The sequence below is a fragment of the Lithobates pipiens genome, unplaced genomic scaffold (assembly GCF_037356315.1).
Source record: "Lithobates pipiens isolate NorthernLeopardFrog02 unplaced genomic scaffold, aLitPip1_a1.2 Scaffold_18, whole genome shotgun sequence".
NCBI classification, from domain to species: Eukaryota; Metazoa; Chordata; class Amphibia; order Anura; family Ranidae; genus Lithobates; species Lithobates pipiens.
The window spans coordinates 622,594,690-622,614,282 of NW_027507758.1; the positions used below are offsets into that span (position 1 = coordinate 622,594,690).

General features: G+C 45.4%; 1 protein-coding gene across 2 annotated transcripts in view; it reads right to left on the minus strand.

Moving 5' to 3' along the window:
- LOC143989442 (uncharacterized) overlaps window positions 1-18,684 on the minus strand; it is a 58,590-nt gene extending 39,906 nt beyond the window's left edge. Inside the window, exons 1-5 of one of the 2 annotated variants that reach the window (XM_077489569.1) lie at window positions 18,320-18,684; window positions 16,205-16,332; window positions 15,995-16,118; window positions 15,781-15,878; window positions 15,464-15,691 (exon numbers count right to left, since the gene is read on the minus strand). In XM_077489569.1, coding sequence (XP_077345695.1) covers window positions 15,464-15,691; window positions 15,781-15,878; window positions 15,995-16,079 — 411 coding nt within the window. In that variant the 5' untranslated portion in view covers window positions 16,080-16,118; window positions 16,205-16,332; window positions 18,320-18,684. The remainder of the gene's footprint in view (window positions 1-15,463; window positions 15,692-15,780; window positions 15,879-15,994; window positions 16,119-16,204; window positions 16,333-18,319) is intronic. The other variant, XM_077489570.1, reaches the window with a different exon arrangement.
- Between the last annotated feature and the right edge of the window lie 909 nt (window positions 18,685-19,593).

Sequence of the window (19,593 nt, forward strand, 5' to 3'; positions counted from 1 at the left end):
CGTTTGAGTTTGTAAAATGTATTAAAAATACAATAAAAAAAAATGGATATATATATTTAGAGGGTTTATTCATAAAAAAAATTAAAAAAATTGCATAGCAATTTATCCGGAAAAAGTGCATGTACATCCCTTGTGTGTGAATGAGGGGAAAACATGGATGTTTGCTGGTCAAACGTTTTCCATTGGTTTAAAATGGAAAATACCATATTTGCCACTAGATAGCGCTAATTGCAAAAACACTTCACCTAAAGCTCAAATGTGGTATTTTTCATTTTACACCAATGGTTGGTTTAATATCGCTGGTTTATTTGACTTATGTTCTTTGACGCCTCCTGTACTCTGAACTGCATGAGTAGGACCTCAGTTCTTCGTATGACGCCATGCCTGAAGAAAGAAACAAAGGGGTCTACTTATTAGAAAAATTTGTTGGACAAATGTGACAATCGCTATGAAAAATTATAAACGTGGGGGCGTGGTCTGGCCGCTGCTGAGGATGGCCGCCTGAAGCGTCTGCTCCGCTCCTCCACAGCCTCGCTCAGCGGAATAGGCAGCCTGACATAGACGGAAACCCTCCGGAACGGAGGACACAGCTGAGGGACATACCGCAGAGTATGTCCCGCAAAAAATCCAAGCTGAAGGGACCCCGAAGGCTTCTGGATTTCTACATGAAGCCTCCAAGGCCTAGGAGCCAAGATGGCGCCGACCGCGCGTGCAGGAGACCAGAGACCCCGCCGATCTCACAGGCGAACGAAGCATCTGACGGCCCAGAGCTGCTGGAAGAAATGGATCATCTGGACAATCACAGCCTGTCTCCGGGGGATAGAGGTAAGAGGCTTGCTGATTTTCCTGCTCCCTCTCCTGACAAACAGCCTCCCTCTAAGAAACAGCACAGCGCTGGGACTTGTAGTTCCTCTCTGGCGCAACCCCAGGCACAGTCACTTGCTGAGTTCCCCTCCACAGATAGCCCTGCCTCAGAACACAGTATGAAAGCGATGCTAATGTCACTCCAAGCTGAACTGCATAGAGAACTTAAAATATCTGTTAATCAAATCCAGGATACTGTTAATGTTTTAGAACGCCGCACTGAGCATATTGAACAACACCTATCTGAAGCCACCAATGCGCATAACAGGTTGGTTGATTTACAGGATGAGCAGGCCGCAGCGATTTCCCAAATGCGATTAAAAATCGCAGACCTCGAAGATCGCTCACGCAGGAATAATATAAAGATAAGGGGAGTATCTGAATCTTTAGCAACTCCAGATATAATCCCGTACCTGCACCAGTTATTCCGCAAGATTGTTCCATCCCTGACGACACAAGATCTACTCATAGATCGGGCACACAGGCTGCATAAGCTACAACACCTCCCACCCTCAGTGCCCAGAGACATTTTAGCGAGAGTGCACTTCTTTCATGCTAAGGAAGAAATTATGCGTGCTGCGAGAGCCTTGCGCACACTGCCAGAGCCCTTTACCAAAGTGCTACTGTTTAATGACATCTCTGCAACCACGGCTCAAACTCGCAGAGCGTTCGCCCCAGTTACAACCATCCTGACCGAACAAAAAGTGGCCTACAAATGGGGCCATCCCACTAAGCTCCTGGTGTCCTACCGGAATCAACAAGTCGCCATCTTGTCGCCAAAGGAAGGTCTTAAGCAACTACACAACTGGGGTATGACCCCCCAAGCGCCGCCGCCTAACACACCTGGTACGAGATCATCCTCAAGAATGACTACGCCCTGGGACTCTCACACTCTCACATAATATGATCCTGCCGGGGTCCTTGCGGTAATATGTATTCTTAGAGATATGATTACATTATGCTGCCTATGTTTACTGTTTAATGTGTTACATCACCTATATACAGTGATGCTGTGGAGGAGTGGGAGCGGTTGTGATACCCCTTCCACGCTCCTCATTTTCTTTTGATGTGCTACGCACATCCACTGGTTTGACTTACCTGATAGTTCCTAACACCCTACCTTATAACTAGTCCCTTTTTTGGGTTTTTTGTTTTTTTTGCTGTTCTTGTTATTATTCTAGCGTTTTTTTTTTTCTTTTTTTTGTGTGTGATCGCATAGCTAGCTACAGGTACCAGGTCAGGGCGTTCAGTCTCACTTGAGGACTGCCTGACTTGGTCACCCCTCTCAGCGGCTACGATACAAGTGTGCCAACCTACCTTAGCCATTGCATATTGCTCTAGTCTCCTCTTGTTGTCACTCATCCCTACAGTGGAGGTGGTCTCTCTCGGTACCGCAACACAGATTCATAGCAGGCCTCCTACCCGTGGGAAATGTCGATTAGAATAGAATAGTCTCATTAAACGCAAAAGGCCTTAACAGCCCCTTTAAGAGATCCTTACTTTGGCGAGAAGCATTAGCCCAAAAAGCAGATATATTATGTGTTCAGGAAACGCATTTCTCTGAGCTCAACTCCCCAAAATGCTCTCACAGGCTATTCACCCAATACTTCCACGCTCGTTCTGAAAAGAAAACGAAGGGTGTGATGATTGCTGTACGATCGTCCGTATCATTCTCCCTCACACATATTGAATAAGATCCAGCGGGTAGATACTTAATCCTATCAGCCATATTTAACAACCAACCTCTGGTCTTGGTCAATCTTTATGCCCCGAATACTGGTCAAAAAGAATTTTACAGGTCCATATTGAGCAAAATTCAGCCATACCCCAAGGAACACCTAGTGATCTGTGGGGATTTTAATGATGTTCTTGACACCCAGCTAGACACCTCTAACACGAAGCGCAGAAATTCCACGGCTATCTCTAATGTGGCTCTACAGGAGGACCTCCACGATCCATGGAGGTGCCTCCACGGTACCGAGAGGGATTATTCCTTTTACTTGCATGCCCAACGATCATATTCTCGGATCGATCTCTTCTTAGTCTCGAAAACGACACTACAGAAAATGAGTCACGCCACGGTGGGCCTCACAACGTGGTCCGACCACGCTCCAGTATCGATCACCATTGCCACTTCCCCACCCGTAGCCAGACATACACTCTGGCGTTTGAATTCCACGCTTATAACTACGCCGGAGACTCGAGAATTGATCCGATCCGAGATATCACAATTTTTTTACTCTAATCTTGATTCTGTCTCTAGTCCCACTACACTCTGGAATGCTCACAAGGCGGTCATTCGCGGAGTATGCCTCAAATTGGGTGCACAGGAGAAGAAAAAAAGGATGGCAACGATTGAATCCTTTCTAAGGAAAATACGTAGTCTTGAAACTACAAATAGAAACGCTCCTTCCCCCCACACTGCCAAAGAACTTAGCACTCTGAGAAATGACCTTAGCTCATTTCTTCACAAAAATTTTGATTTTTACCTAAGAAGGTTAAGACTCACTTGGTACTCCCAAGGTGATAAAGCGGGGAAACACTTGGCACAACAATATAAAAAAAGAGCCCCACAGAATAGGATCCCCTTTCTTCTAAACCAGAAGGGACAGAAAATTAGCAATCCCAAAGAAATAGCCGAGGAATTTAGTCTTTTCTACTCTAAGCTGTACAATCTCTCCAGCTCCCCTTCAGAACCGCACCCTGAGGTGGGGAATATATCTGGATTTCTGGACCCACTTCAGCTCCCCTCACTCTCCCCAGAGCAATTAGAACTTCTATCCCGGCCTTTTACCCATCAAGAACTTTCTGACGCAATAAAGGACCTCCCCCTTCACAAAGCCCCTGGGCCTGATGGGTATACTAACGGCTACTATAAAACCTATTTGGACCAAATGCTACCTCATCTATGTGCCACACTTAATGATTTTTTAGCGACTGGGAAGATACCCTCAGAATCCCTAGAGGCGGTTATCACCACCATTCATAAAGCAGGCAAACCATCCCATGACCCCGTAAATTATCGACCCATATCTCTGCTAAATACTGACACCAAACTTTATTCAAAACTTCTAGCCACTAGGTTGGCGAGCTACATTTCCACCCTGATCCATCCAGATCTAGTGGGTTTTATCCCCTCAAGACAAACCTCAGATGGAACCCGTAGAATAATTGACATGCTCCACTGGGCAGAGCATCATCAAATGCCTTCTCTGCTAATATCGTTAGACGCAGAGAAGGCATTTGATGGGGTCAACTGGCTCTATTTGAAAATGGTTCTTCAAAAATTCGGCATCACGGGCAAATTCCTCCAAGCCATACTAGGACTATATTCTACCCCCAATGCCAGAGTCCTGACTTCAGGACTACTCTCATCTCCCTTTCTGATTACGAACGGGACTCGTCAGGTGTGCCCTCTTTCACCGTTAATCTTTGCATTAATGATAGAACCGCTAGCGCAAGCCATTAGATCCCACTCGGACATCAAAGGTCTGGAAATCAACCAATGTAGCCACAAAATTAGCTTATATGCGGATGATATAGTCATTTGGCTCACCGACCCAGTTCAATCTCTCCCCTCGCTTTGTGCTCTTCTACAAAGTTTTAGCCAAATCTCTTTGTATAAGTTGAATCACTCCAAATCGGCAATGCTAGGCATATCCCTTCCCACTTATCTTAAAACGAATATATCGTCCATCTCTCCCTTCTCCTGGGCACCCAACTCTTCCGTGTCTTATCTGGGCATCCAACTGACTTCCCCAGCATCCTTGATGTTGCGTACCAATATTTCTATTTTAACCCAGAAACTTCAGGAGACTGCTACCTCACTCCTCTCTGTTAAAGCTTCCTGGGCAGGAAGAATTGCATTGGCTAAAATGTTTTTGTTACCGCATATTCTCTACATGTTTAGAACTTTACCTTTACCTATTCTGAAACCTGATATAGCTGGTTTACAAAGGATTGTCAATAAGTTTATATGGGCGGCCCACAAATCACGTATTAGATCCCCGTTGCTGAGCATCCCGACTAGATATGCTGGGATGGGAGTCCCGGATCTTAGGGCATACTACAAAGCCACTATCTTGGACCAAACCAGGAAACTATGGGATCCAACCTCATCTCTGCCATGGACCTCGATTGAAATTGCAGATATGTCGTTTCCTCCATCACACTTACTTGCAGCCATCTGGATGGGTTTGCACCCCACACACTCTCTCCTACCAACGGTCAAAGCCCTCACAAACAACTGGAAAGCAATCGTACAGTCCACGGGCGGCCTGCACATACAAGCTCTATATCAGCTACCACTTGCCTCCATTTCACTCTTGTCCCAGGATTTACCGCTCCATAGCTGGGCCTCAAAAGGCATAAAAACCCTCAGAGACTTGTTTCAAAATGGTCACCTAAAGTCCTTCATTCAACTCTCTAAAGTCTAAAGCCTTTAACATTCCTAGTAAAGACTTCTACATCTACCTACGGATCCGTCATGCTATTTCTTCTGTACATACGTCGAGCGGTTCTTTGACTAAGGACATAATACAAGCATTTACCTCAACGATCACCAAACTAAGGGGTGTTTCATACTTCTATGGTCTTTTGACAAAGCCCAGCCCGGAACGCTCCACTCCGGCGATTGTATCTTGGGAGCGAACTTTACACCTACAAGTTTCTCCAGCGACCTGGTACCGGGCAATCCATTTTCCAGCAGTAGTATCCAGAAATGTGTCACACTGGGAGACTGTGATGAAAATTCTTTACAAGTGGTATTACACCCCGACTAAATTAGCGAGGATTTTTCCATCCCAATCTAGAAAGTGCTGGCGAGAGTGTAACCAAGACGGACATATTTACCATATTTGGTGGGAATGCCCGCCCATAACTACCTTCTGGGCCGGAATTTCCTCCTTCATCCAGAGCATAACAAGTGTTACTGTCAGGCTGGCACCGCAGACGGCTCTCTTTGGTCTTGACCTTATATTTTGGCCCTCTAAATTTCACACCATAATTACTCACATACTTATAGCGGCTAGACTAGCCATTTCCCGTCGCTGGAAGCAATCTTGCTCTCCCTCCATCCCAGATGTAATCATAATATTAAATGAACATATGCTGATGGAATTCATGTTTGCGAAAGCACATATGAAATTGGGTAAATTCTATGCAAACTGGCAATGCTGGTTACGAGACTCTAGAGCTCAGTTACACTCTTGATCTTAATATTCTCACTTGCGCCCCTCCGTCAATGTTTTCTTCCGGGTGGGGGGGGGGGGAAACCCATCTGACCCCTATAAGGCACGAGACCAAGCCCTCTGCGGTGTGCTTGCTTATAGCATATAAGTATTTCTCCCCTTTTTTTCTTCCTTAATGACATACTCACCTGCTTCTCCGCTCATCCTCCACCCTTTCTTTACCCTTTTTTTTGGATGCTCTAAGGGGGAGAGAATTGAGGCAGCCTCTCCCCGCCAGTTATTCCTTTCTCGCTAGAGTATCATGCTCTTATGCCTAACACCTCTATATCCTATTCTTTCTTCTCTACAATCTGCTGCGCAGAATTACTTTTATGACATGTTAAGTTTGTTGGCATTGACAATGCATTGTTTCCCTCGACCCTTATGTGATTTGAGCTGTACATGCAGTTTTATGTTCAATAAAATTTTGAAACTCAAAAAAAAAGAAAAATTATAAACGTATTTTAATTTAAGCACAATGATTTCCTATGATATTCAGCGCCACCTAGTGACCAAAATGGGGTAGGTTTCCTGAAAATAACTGAATGAGTAATGATATCAAAATGCTGCATTATGGCCACTAGATGGAGCTAAGAAAATCAGTATATGTAATAAATTACGGCCAATATTCATCATGCTGCTCACATTCATTCAACAAATTTTTTTATAGACTTTTAAAGGGTTACAAACGTTTACACCACAAAATGTACTCAGCCAATAAAAGGTAAGGACTTCATTTTTATTTTTCTACTGCTATCACTAGCCAACACGGTACAACACTTCATCCATGTCTTTGGTGATCTCTGATCTCCTTATCAACTGTTTCTTACATGATGAAGATCAGCCATGGAGTATATCTGAGGTGTATATCAGGGTGTGCTTCTTCCCCACATGAGAGCTGTGATGTCCAGCAACATTCATATAGAAGACATTTCCCGCACTCAGGACACTAATACACCTCGAGGGTTGTGTGGGATCCCCGATGTACAGGACGACAGGACTTCAGTGAGCAACAATCCCCTCATATAGGACAGGAGAGTGGCTTCTCCCCCGTGTGAGATCTCTGATGTCTGTAAAGACTGGACTTCTGTGAAAAACATTTCCCGCACTCAGGATAGGAAAATTGCTTCTCTCCCGTGTGAGATCTCTGAGGTGAGTAAAAAATCGGAAGGGTTTGAAAAACATTTCTCGAACTCAGGACAGGAATACAGTTTTTTTACCTGCATGCAATCTCTGGTGTCTATGATAACCGGACTTGTCTGAAAAACATTTCCCGCACACAGGGCAGGAGTACGGTTTTGCCCCCGTATGAATCCTTTGATGAGTGACAAGATGTGGTTTTTGTACAAAACATTTCCCACACTCAGCACAGGAATATGGCCTTTCCCCGGTGTGAGATCTTACATGGACATTAAGACCGTATTTATAACGGAAACATTTCCCGCACTCAGGACAGGAATACGGCTTCTCATCTGTGTGAGATCTTTTATGCTCATTAAGACCAGATTTAAAACTGAAAATCTTCCCGCACTCAGGACAGGAAAACATCTTCTCTGTTGGAAGGACGGCCCCGTCCCGCACAGTCTGAGGTTCCTCAGGATAGGAGGAATACGATGGTCCATCTACACTGTGTGGTGCCGGATGGACATTTGAGGTAGTCGGGTTTTCTCCTGGACTATACTGTGTGATGTCCTCATCTTCTACTTTACAGTCTGGAGACAAAGTGAGACAATCCTCTGAGGTTTTCCTCATCTCCCGTCCATCTACTAAAATAGAAATACAAAGATTATTACTAGACATGAGCTGATTGGTTCCCCTAAACCAGGACTCCGCCCACATCAGGCAGCTTTGTCTCTGAGGATCTTACAATTCCCCCCCTCAAGGTAACTAGTAAATGGATCCTCTGATCTCCTACCAGATCATTTCTTTATTCATGGACCTTAGTCAGAGAGTGAGGAAACAATGAGAACTGTCTTTTATAGGAGTGACAGTGATGAGGGGATTATAGGACGAGTGTCCCCTCCCCCTCTATCACTCATTGCCATCTTCCCAACACAAGAAGTCCTGCACTTCCTTATTTAGTCCATGATTTAGTCATGAATAACAGCGGGGCTGAGCCCCACCAGAGGTCAGAGAGTGAGGATGGGGGGAGAACAACCAAGATGAAGACTGGACTGATCCGGAAGACCACCATCATTGGGATATTGACTCCTCCCTCATTATCACTTTCTGTTTAAGGTTCCAAAGTTTGAGGATGTTAGAGGTACTAGAGGGTAGAGAGCAGAATTTAGGATTAGGTAATGTAGTGTTTCTCAACTCCAGTCCTTAAGGCGCCCCAACAGGTCAAGTTTTCAGGATTTCCCTCAGACGAGTTGGCTGTTGTAATTACTAAGGCAGTGAAACTGATCAAATCACCAGTACAAAATAATGGAAATCCTGAAAACATGACCTGTTGGGGCGCCTTGAGTTGAGAAACACTGAGGTAATGTATAACATACAGCAGATAGGACTATATAGTATCAGAATGATAGTGCAGGGGTCAGGAGTATGTAATGTACAATATAAATCATATAGTGTACGGATCAATATTGTTTTTTCATTGCCAATACAATACCAATATTTCAGCCACTTCTCAGGCCAATAGCCGTTAGTGTGCCGATATTCTGTACATTAAAAAAATAAAAATAAAAAGTACACTTTTTTTTTTCAATCACTGTTACTGCAGTCACAAGGAAAGTAAACATCCCTTGTGACAGTAATAGGCAATGACAGGTCCTCTTTACGGAGAGATCTTGGGCCTATAAGACCCCAAACCCCTCTACTGCACTTGAAAGTATTCATAACATAACATCAAGAACAGCGTTTTTGAATAATTTAAATTTTTTTTAAACTGGCGCCTTTTAAGATGCCAGTAATCCGGGAAGTGATGTCATGACATTGCTTCCGGGTTACTAGATCCAAGACCCGAACGAAGCATCGGCTTAGTTCGGGTCTTCGGCCAGCCGGCGGACATGCTGGCTGGTTGCTCGGGCCTCCCGGTGGGACTGGAGAGCCTGGGCGAGGGGGGGGGGGGGGGGGTTTAACGTCTCCTCGCGCTGGTTGGAATAACAGCAGAGTTGGCTGCTGAGCTGCATTGGTTATTATTATAAAGTCGACTATCTGCTCCAAAGAACGGTACCAGGGTGCAGGCATCACCCCGGTAAAAACCCCTTAAAGCAATAATTGGTTAATATCTGGTACATTTGTGCCCGATACTGATACGTAAAAAAAGTAAACAAATATCGGCTGCCGATAATTGAATTCCCCAATAATTGGTCGATTCCTAATATAGTGCAAGGGTCAGGACTATATTGGTATTCAGTAATCAGTGGAAGGTTAAATGTTTACATGAGACGAGTTGCAGAGATCCCACACCGCTGCCTCCCATCTCCTGAGACTGCACTCAGTGACTTGGGTCTGAGACTATACAGACATTGTTCTGTCAGAGATCTTGCTGGACTCAGACATGGAGGAGAAGGAGACCCAAAACACATACCCCAGATTCCTAGGTCTAGTAATGGCTATGGTAATGATCAACATTTTGCTGCTCGCTGAACCCCAGAATCTCCATAAATCCAGTCCAGATACATAAATTATGTCTGCAGCACAGAGGAAGGAAGTTTATCCGAGAGAAAATTACCAGTTACACTTACCGGTAACTGCGTTTCTAGGAAATCTTCCAGGGTGGCACACCTGAGAGATGACTGGTCCACCTGACCGGAAACATAATCAACGCATGAGGTTAAAAAGACCCTCCCTTCCCCCTGCACCTCAGTTCTGCCAAAGTAATAGGTTATCCTGGTGCAAGAGGGAAACTTTTCCCGGAGTAACTTCATCAAAGAGTGGGAAGTAGGCCTTGCGTCCTGGAAGATTTCCTAGAAAGGCGGTTACCGGTAAATGTAACTGGTAATTTGCTCTAGTCATCTTCCAGGATGGCACACCTGAGAGGAGGAACAAGAAATTCAAGGCCTACCTTAGGGCGAAACCACCGCTTGTAAGACCTTTCTGCCAAATGCCAGATCCTGAGGCCATAACAGGGCCACTCTGTAATGTTTCAAAAAGGTATCCTGCTTCGACCATGTGGCTGTTCGACACATTTGTTCCATTGAGGCTCAGGATTTTTCTGCCCAAGAGGCCGCTAGAGATCTTGTAGAATGGGCTTTGAGGTCGGCTGGTATTGGGGACCCTGCTTGCTCATACACCATTCCTAAAGTCTGTCTGATCCACCTGGCCACTGTTGGTCTAGACCAGTTATGGCGAACCTTGGCACCCCAGATGTTTTGGAGCTACATTTCCCATGCTGCTCATGCACTCTGCAGTGTAGCTCAGCATCATGTGAAATGTAGTTCCGAGACATCTGGGGTGCCAAGGTTCACCATCACTGGTCTAGACACTTGCCTTCCCTTTCTAGGGCCGCTAAATAGAACCAAAAGATGGCCTGACTTCCTGAAGTCCTTCACCCTAAGTACGTCAGTAAACACCTTCTGATGTCTAGTAAATTACATTTTTCTTCTCTTTGGTTTCTTGGGTTATTAACAAAAAGAAGATAAAATAATTTCTTGTGATCTCTGAATTATGGAGACAACCTTGGGGAGGTACAGGGGTGTCTTGCCTCAGAACCACTCTGTCCTCCAGTACCAACAAAGAGGGCCCTCCTGGCTGTAGTGATAGTCAGTGAAAAACTTTACTGAAATTTACAGTGCTGGTTCGAAGGGAGTTTTCATCAGCGCCTCCAACACCAATGTTGGATTCCAAGGCAGGAATCTGTTAATCCTTATGGGAGTCAACCTCTCCCTTGCTAACAGAAATGTTCTGATCAGGAGGTTCCAGCACGAGCCTATGATCCAAAAAACACAGAAAGAGCTGCTACCTGCACTTTCAGGGCTATCCCCTGATTTACCCCTGGCTGTAAAATTTTTAGTACTATTGGTACCGAAGGCCGCAAGACTTCCCTATCCTGCCACCAGTGTGAAAACACCTTCCAGATTTTTGCATAAATCTTGCTATGGATCAGCTTCCTGCTTCTTAGAAGGGTCTCAATCACTTTTTCAGAGCATCCCTCATCTCTGGGTATCTCCCTCTCAAGAGCCTGGCCATCAAGCAAAAGAAGCCCAGGTCAGGGTGAAGAAACGGCCCTTGCCGAAGGAGAGCCTGTCTGGTTGGGAGATGTTGTGGAGAGGAAACAGACCATTTCTTCAGAATGGAAAACCAGGCTCTTTTTGGCAACCAAGGTCAGGTTGCATTCTGAGCGAGCTAGCTTCTGTAGAACCTGAGGAAATAATGTTAGTGAGGGGAAAAAGGCGTACCCTAGGTTGCAACTCCAGTCCTGCGCTAAAGCATCTACCCACTCCGAACCCCCCCTCTCTAGTGAGAGAAAAAAAAAAAAACGCTCCACCTTCCAGTTCCCTCTGCAGGCAAAGAGGTCTACCTCTGGAACCCCAAACTGCCGACTTATTTAAAGAAACACGTCTCGGTTTAACTCCCATTCCCCCTGGTGGATGGGGTGTCGACTTAGAAAGTCTGGCACTACATTGGCCGTCCCTTTTACATGGACCGCCAATATGGACGGAAGGGTTTCCCAACCTTAGCCAACTTTAGGAGCCTCCCGGGCCTTGTCCCCCCCTGACGGTTTAGGTAAGAGACATTGTTACGTTGTCTAATGCCGCGTACACACGGGCGGACTGTATGGCGTACTTAGTCCATCGAAACACATTTCAGCGGACAATCCGCTTGTGTGTGGGCTTCAGCTGACTTTTTCAGCGTGCAGTCCGGCGTACTAAGAATTTCGGATTTTTCGAAATTCTGTCCGTCGTACTTTGGTTTCAGCGGACAATCCGCTCGTCAGTATGCTAGTTCGACGGACTAAGAATGGCGCATGCCCAGAAAGGATTTACACGGCGGAAGGGTGCTTTGCTGTGTATTGGACTTCCTATTTCTAGTCCCGTCGTACGTGCTGTACACGTCATCGCGCAAGCTTTCGACGGACTGTTTGGGTATCCGTGTGTGGTTAAGTCCGTTCAGTGGAAAGTACGACGGACTGTCCGTCGGATTGTATGACGAACTAAGTACGCCATACAGTCCGCTCGTGTGTACGCGGCATAATAGGACTTGGACTTCTAGCCCTCGAATCCAGTCTTTGAATGCCTTTCAAGGCCTGACCCACTGCTAAGAGCTCCCTGTGATTAGAGGTCTTTGCTTGGGTCGGGTTCCAGGAGCCCTGGGCTCGGAGGTCCTCAAGGTGAGCACCCCAACCCCAGGTGGTCATGTCGATTGTTAATTTGACAGGGTTCCACTGGGCCCAGGGACAATCTGACTGCAACCTGTCTTGGCCAAGATACCAATTTAGGGCGCCCCTTAATTCCACTGGAATGGAAACCTTCCCATCCAGTGATTTTGTCTTCCTGTCCCAAGAGGATAGCAGGAAATCCTGCAGTTCCCTGGAATGGAGCTGCACCCAGGGAACTGCTGGGATGCAATGACCTGTCTGCGAGAGCAGTCTCTGGGTTCCATCAATGATGAAACTGCCGTTATCACTTTTGCCCTCTTCTCCTCTGGGAGAAAAAACTTTTGAGCCCCTGTGTCCACTAAGTATCCTATGAAGGTTTTTGACTGAGATGGTTCGATGGAGGACTTCTCTCGGTTCACTATTCAACTTAGGGTCTCCAAGGTGAGAATTACTTTGTCCATGTCTGTTCTCACTGCTGTAAGGAAGGACCGTAAATTTGTAAATTGTCTAGATAAGGTATAAGGGACATGCCCTGAAGATGCAGGTAAGGCACTGCCTCTGCCAGGACCTTTGTGAACACTCTTGGGCTTGCGGTTAGACCAAAGGGGAGGGCTCAGAACTCGGAACTGCCAATGGATTCCTTTGTTCATGAGAATTGCAAACCTTAACAGGGACTGATGTTCCAGAGCGATTGGGACGTGGAGGTAAGTGTCCCTTAAATATATTGTAGCCATGAAGGCATCTTTCAACAGATGTTTGTGTACGCTGTATATGCTTTCCATCCGGAAGATCTTTTATTGCAGAAACTTGTTTAGTTTTCTGAGGTTCATTATCAGGTGAACTTTTCCTGATGGCTTCTAAATGACAAACGTGGGCGTAAAATCCCTGATAGAGCTGTTCTTGTATGTTATCATTCAACCCTGCTGCCCTTAGATGATCCGTGGGTGGGTCAAAATTAAATTCTGTGGGGGGGTTCCAACCGATAACCCCCTGTTAGGATCGACGAGATATAGAGGCCCTCTGAGATTTTCTCCCACTGCAGGATAAAATGAAAAAGTCTCCCCCCTACCCTGACATCACTTGGGCTGTTTGTTGGGGTCTTTGGGGCCGGAAAAGAGCAGACCACCCTTTTGTCCATTTCTGCCATTCCCCCCACCTTCTGTTTGAGTCCCTTTTGGCCTTAAATTGGCCCTGGTTAGGGGGGCCCATGAAAAAATGTCCTGCCCTTCTTCTTGGCTCTAACTAGGAATTTCTTGCCCTTTTCCGCAGACTCTGAAAGGATCCGGACTCAACCAGGTCCAAAGAGCAGGGAACCCTCAAAGTGCAGCCCACAGAGCCGTGACCTGGACATGTGGTCCCCTTTCCATGACTTGACCCAGATGGCTCTTCTTCTTGAATTGAGGAAGGCCACTGACTTGGCCGTGGTCCTGACATTTTCCACTGCCACATCCGCCAGGAATGCCACAGCTTTACTCACAATCTCCAAAGAGCGTGTGAACAATTTTTATCTATTCCCCTTAATGACATGAATGGCAAGTCTGTGTAACCAAGCATCAACAGTCCTTGCTACACAATCTGATGCCTAGGCAGGAGCCATGGCAGCCGCATTGGCAACCCACGCTCAGCATCTCTGGCATTCAGTCCATTTGGTCCTTTATGTTACCCCAATCCTCAAAGGACAGATCAAATTTCTTTAAAACCTGTGATAGAGCTGCATCCAATTTTGGTGTTTTGAAGAATTCCTTTCCCATGTCTTGAGTTTTAAGGCCTTCCTCTCCAGGTCCTTCCATGCCCTCAAGATGACTTCTTTGAGGGTCTGGTGGACTGGCAAGACATTTGACTGAGGTCTCCCAAGTCCCTCCATGTCTTCCACAGGAAAGAGGGGTCTATTCTGCCTGGAACCCTCACTGTCCTGGCTGTCCAACTCAGAATGTTCCCCTTCTTCTAAGGAACTTCAGTCTGAATCCCTCAGCTCCTCAAACTCCTCTACCCCAGAGGTGAGATAAGAAGGAGGTCTCTGGGAGGTTCTTAAGCTTATGGCAGACGTACCCTCCCGCTAGACGATACCTTCCCTAGAAGAAAGGGCCTCTATATCCACAGGAGTGCCGGGGACACTTCCCTTGTGCACAGAAAGCCCCAGGCAGGGAAGAGCCCCTGGAAGTGGGAGCCATTGGGGTAGGAAGGACCTGGCTGGACCCACTGCCCTCCCCGCCCTTGGGGTACAGTACCCTGGGGGAGACCATCTGAACCGCCTTCAGGTCTACTAAAAATGAAAAAATGTTTCAATGCCAGGGAAACACAATCAAGAACTGAGGTGCAGGGGCAAGGGAGTGGCTTTTTAACGTCATGTGTTGATTGTGCTTCCTGTCAAGTGGGCCAGTTATCTCTCAGGTGTGCCCTCCTGCAAGATGACTAGAGAAATACAGGACGGGGAACACAGCTCAGGAAAGTGACCAGGGGATTACAGGCTGATATCACCCAGTCCTTGCCCTACTCTGGACCAATCAGTGAGCAGTATGGGTGGAGGAATGTATTTAGTGTTAATGACCCACCTGTGCTGATCTCTGTAGGAGTGTCCTCCTCTATAATTGTCCTCCTTAATACATCCTCCTCCATAGACTGCTCATCATCCCTCACATACCTCTCCTCTTCTTCTTCTTCTTTAACCTCAAATTCTATATCGATTGGATCTCCACTCTAAATCAAGAAAATTACAGTGAATATCATCTGTAAAATATAAGCTTTATTATTCTGACACCACATAAAAAATCCACACATCATCTCTACAAGTCCATGTTCTATATGCTCAGTCTCACCAACCTTGTAACACTGAGGGATGGTGTGATCTTCCTGTGTGGAATCCCGGGAATACAGAGGACGGGGACATCTCTCTGGTGGGTTCCTGGTAATAGATGACTCTACCATATCCTTGTGTCCTTTTGAAAACTCCTCCATCACTCCATACTCCTCATCCTCCTCTTTATACTCTTCTTTAACACCAATATTATAATCCCTGAGGTTTCCACTCTGAAAAATATAATAAAACATTCATTGTAACAAACATGCTGTGTATAAATCAGAACTACCAATATTGTCAATCATCTACCTGATGATGGTGAGGGATGGTGTGATCTTCCTGTGTGGAATCCCGGGAATACAGAGGACGGGGACATCTCTCTAGTGGGTTTCCGTAGCTGGATGACTCCACCATGGTGTCCTGTTGCAGATTGTTGTGTTCCTTTAGAAACTCTGACTCCTCCATCACCCCATTCTTATCCTCCTCCTCTTTTATCTCTTCTTTAACCTCAACTTTAGAATTTCTCAGGTTTTCACTCTGAATATAGAATAAAAATGACAACAATGGTAACAATGCAGATAATGTACAGATCCTAATGATACTATCAGTGATTGTTCCTCATCTACCTGATGATGGTGGGTGATGGTGTGACCTTCCTGTGTGGAATCCCGGGAATACAGAGGACGGGGACATCTCTCTGGTGGGTTCCCATTACTGGATCCATCTGTAGGAAACACACACAGTGACTGAATACATTGTTTCTATGTGTTTATCAGATGATGGGGGATCTAGGTGGAGCCTCCGTACTGCTCTCTCCTTTACAATAAAGTCTCCTCTTACCCGGTGATGTGAGGGGCGGCTGATTGTCCATCATGACGTCCTTGTAGAGATCCTTGTGTCCTTCTAAATACTCCCACTCCTCCATGGAGAAATAGACAGTGACATCCTGACACCTTATAGGAACCTGACACACACAATGATACAGTCACCATCCAGACACATCCCTTGTCTGTTACTGGATAATGTCCCAGAATTCCCGGCACCGCTCACCTCTCCTCCATCATCTCTCTGGTGACTTCTAGAATCTTCTTTGTATTTCTCTATTCTATCAGGGAGGGAGGGGGAGGCAATGTGATGGTCATATGATCTCCAGACTTCACAGGAGGAAAACTCTAGATCTGAACACAAATAGTAAAATCAAATAATATTCCCAGAATCCTTCTGACCTCACCATTAGAGATCGGCCAAACGACACCCTGTTCAGTTCACGACAGAACTTTCAAAAATCGCCAAAAGTTCCAACAGAACAACAAACCCCATTAAAAGTATGTTACCTAAAATGGAAAAATCAAAAGTGAACATTTTGAAGGCTTATATGCAAGGTATTGGGCACACAAAGGGTATGGGGTCCAGGTATTAATGCAAAAAAGTAAAAACATTTTTTTTTTTTTTTTAAATGAGCAGTGATTTACTGCTGCTTAAAGTGAAACAATAAAAATGAAATATCCCTTTAAATATAGTGCCTGGGGGTTCCCTTAAGCCGCGTACACACGGGCGGACTGTATGGCCAACTTAGTCCATCAGACAATCCGACGGACAGTCCGTCCTACTTTCGAATGAACGGACTTGACCACACACGGATGCACAAACAGTCCGTCGAAAGTTTGCGCGATGACGTGTACAGCACGTACGACGGGACTAGAAATAGGAAGTCCAATACACAGCAATGCAACCTTTCGCCATGTAAATCCTTTCTGAGCATGCGCCATACTTAGTCCGTCGAACTAGCCTACTCACGAGCGGATTGTCCACTGAAACCAAAGTACGACGGACAATATTACGGAAATTCCGAAATACTTAGTCCGCCAGACTGCACGCTGAAAAAGTCAGCTGAAGCCCACACACGAGCGGACTGTCCGCTGAAATGTGTTTCGACGGACTAAGTTGGCCAGACAGTCCGCCCGTGTGTACGCGGCTTTAGTCTGCCTGTAAGGTCCCTTTCACACAATCGGACCAATTGGTCTGTTTTTCAGGTGGATCTGATTGGGCCATCCATTGACTTGTATGGAGAGGCGGATGTCAGTGGCTATGTGTCCTCTGACACCTGCCTGGAATCCGATCCAACAAGATCAGACGTATGGTGATATGTTCGCCATCCGTCCAGCAGGTCGAATCGGATGAAAACAGACAGGCAGAAAAATTTGTCCTTGGGTGTCGGCGGTGCTTTCACACAGTAACCCCATAGAGGTAATCTTGATGAAAGCAAGAATTGGCCTTGCTGTCAAAAATTGCAATGATATGCACCTGTCAAACAGTTGCGGAATAATTGGTTCTTGGGTGTTGATTGTGCCCATGAAACCTATACCAAAAGATTTCTTCCAGATAAAAATCAACACCCACAAAGCTAGGCAGCCTAGACAGTCTTACAGAGAGATTCCACATCCCAAAAAAACACTTAAAGCGGTGACATCGGCACGTCGCTCCACCCTATGCGTTGCATCATGCGCAGCCCCCCTGAAAGATGTCAACGTATGACGAAATGCGTAGGGTGGCGTGATATGCTGACATCACCGCGTTTCCCAAAAGGACGGGTTGCTGTGTCTGTGCCGGCCGGCCCTTCTGCTTTTAAGATGATTAAAACACTGACTATGTGGAGCTTTTCATTTTCTGGGATACCCTTATGATATCATTGCCAGGAAGATCGATGTGCGGGTAGTAGGAGGATCCTTATATGCTGTAACATCCTTCAAGCAAGTAATAAAAGTTTTCTAAAGTTATCATGGACTGTCTGCTGTTTATGGAATTTGTGCAGGGGGTGGAACAGCGGAGCAAGTTAACATAAAAGGTATGAACACACCCAGCAGCTCCCAAGGGAGTAGTGCGCTACACACCAAACTTATAAATGATCTTAAGAGGGGGAAAAAAAAAATAAAAAAACCGTGTAGCGCCAAAAATAAATGAACAGCGATGAGATGAGAACACTGTGTTATAAATGGACAGCACATTGAAATAAAGTCCAAAAATATAGATTTAAATGATATGATCAGCAATATAAACCTATAGGTGGAAAACCCAATAGTTCAGTATAAAGACGATTGGTGGTGATTTGAAAAATGCAGAGGTGATCCAGTACATCCACCGCACCCCTGTGAAATGGACACTCACCAGAAGAGCTGGCTGCCGTTGCAGCAGCAAACACGCACTTAGTGTAGATCCGCCATCTGTTGTGGGGAAGTCTGTTCAGCAACTCGCACCATCCAGATGTAATAAAGCTCCCCGGGAGCCAGATGAAGTCTCCATAGTGTAGTATTTATCGGATTTGTATGTTAAAAGCCAAACTAAAATCAATCAAACATATATGATAACGGGTGCCACTGCCGACCCCGGTATCGGACAGGGGCCTGACGGCAGCACTAGTGTCTGCTCCCTGAAGCTTTTCATCCAATAGGATGTTATCAAAGGGGTCCCCTAGTGTCAGACGTCAAATGACAGTGTCTCCTTCGAGAAATTGCAAAACAGGAAGTGATCCATCTGCCATTTTGCCGGTGACCGGAAACGACACATCCACCATTATATCTATGGTCAAAGGCACAGGAAATGCCAAAAATGCCATTTTGTTGAAGACCAGGAAGTAACCAAAATAATCCAGTAGAACAAGAACCAAAGATAAGAGTATTGGTGTACCCAAATGCAGCAAAATATCCTGTTTGAAAAATACTGAGAGAACATCAAAAATAAATTACAAATCGGAAAAATATATAAACAAAAAAAAAAACAATCAAACTCAGACATTGCAGCCAATGCACAGTAATGATCCGCCAAAGTTTATTAATACAGAAGAATGCATAAAATATATATATATATATATATATATATATATATATATATATATATATATAAATAAATAAATAAAAATGTACACATTCATAAAGCAAATATATTTACAAATAGACAGTAAGAGGAAAACGGATCTATTTTTTTATCAATGAAGCTGTTGATATCCCACTCAATATTATGTCCTGAGGGGGAATGACAGCGTAATTCATGTATCCACCAAACTTCTAATTTTGGATACCTCTCGTTTTTTCTTACAACCTCTCTATTGTAATTTTGTTTTAGCAATACCAGCAAATTTCAAATCTTTAGGCTACTTTCACACTGAGGCGCTTGACAGGCGCTACAGCGCAAAAAATAGCACCTGTAAAGAGCCTCCCCTGTCTCTCCAGCGTGAAAGCCGAGTGCTTTCACACTGGAGCGGTGCGCTTGCAGAACAGTCAAAAAAAAGCCCTGCAAGCCGCATCTTTGCAGCGCTGTAGGAGCAGTGTATACACTGCTCCTAAAGCTCCCCTGCCCATTGAAAACAGAGGGGCAGCGCCGCTGCAGCGCAGCTTTGCGGGCGGTTTTAACCCTTTTTGTGGGTTAAAAGCGCACCGCTAGGG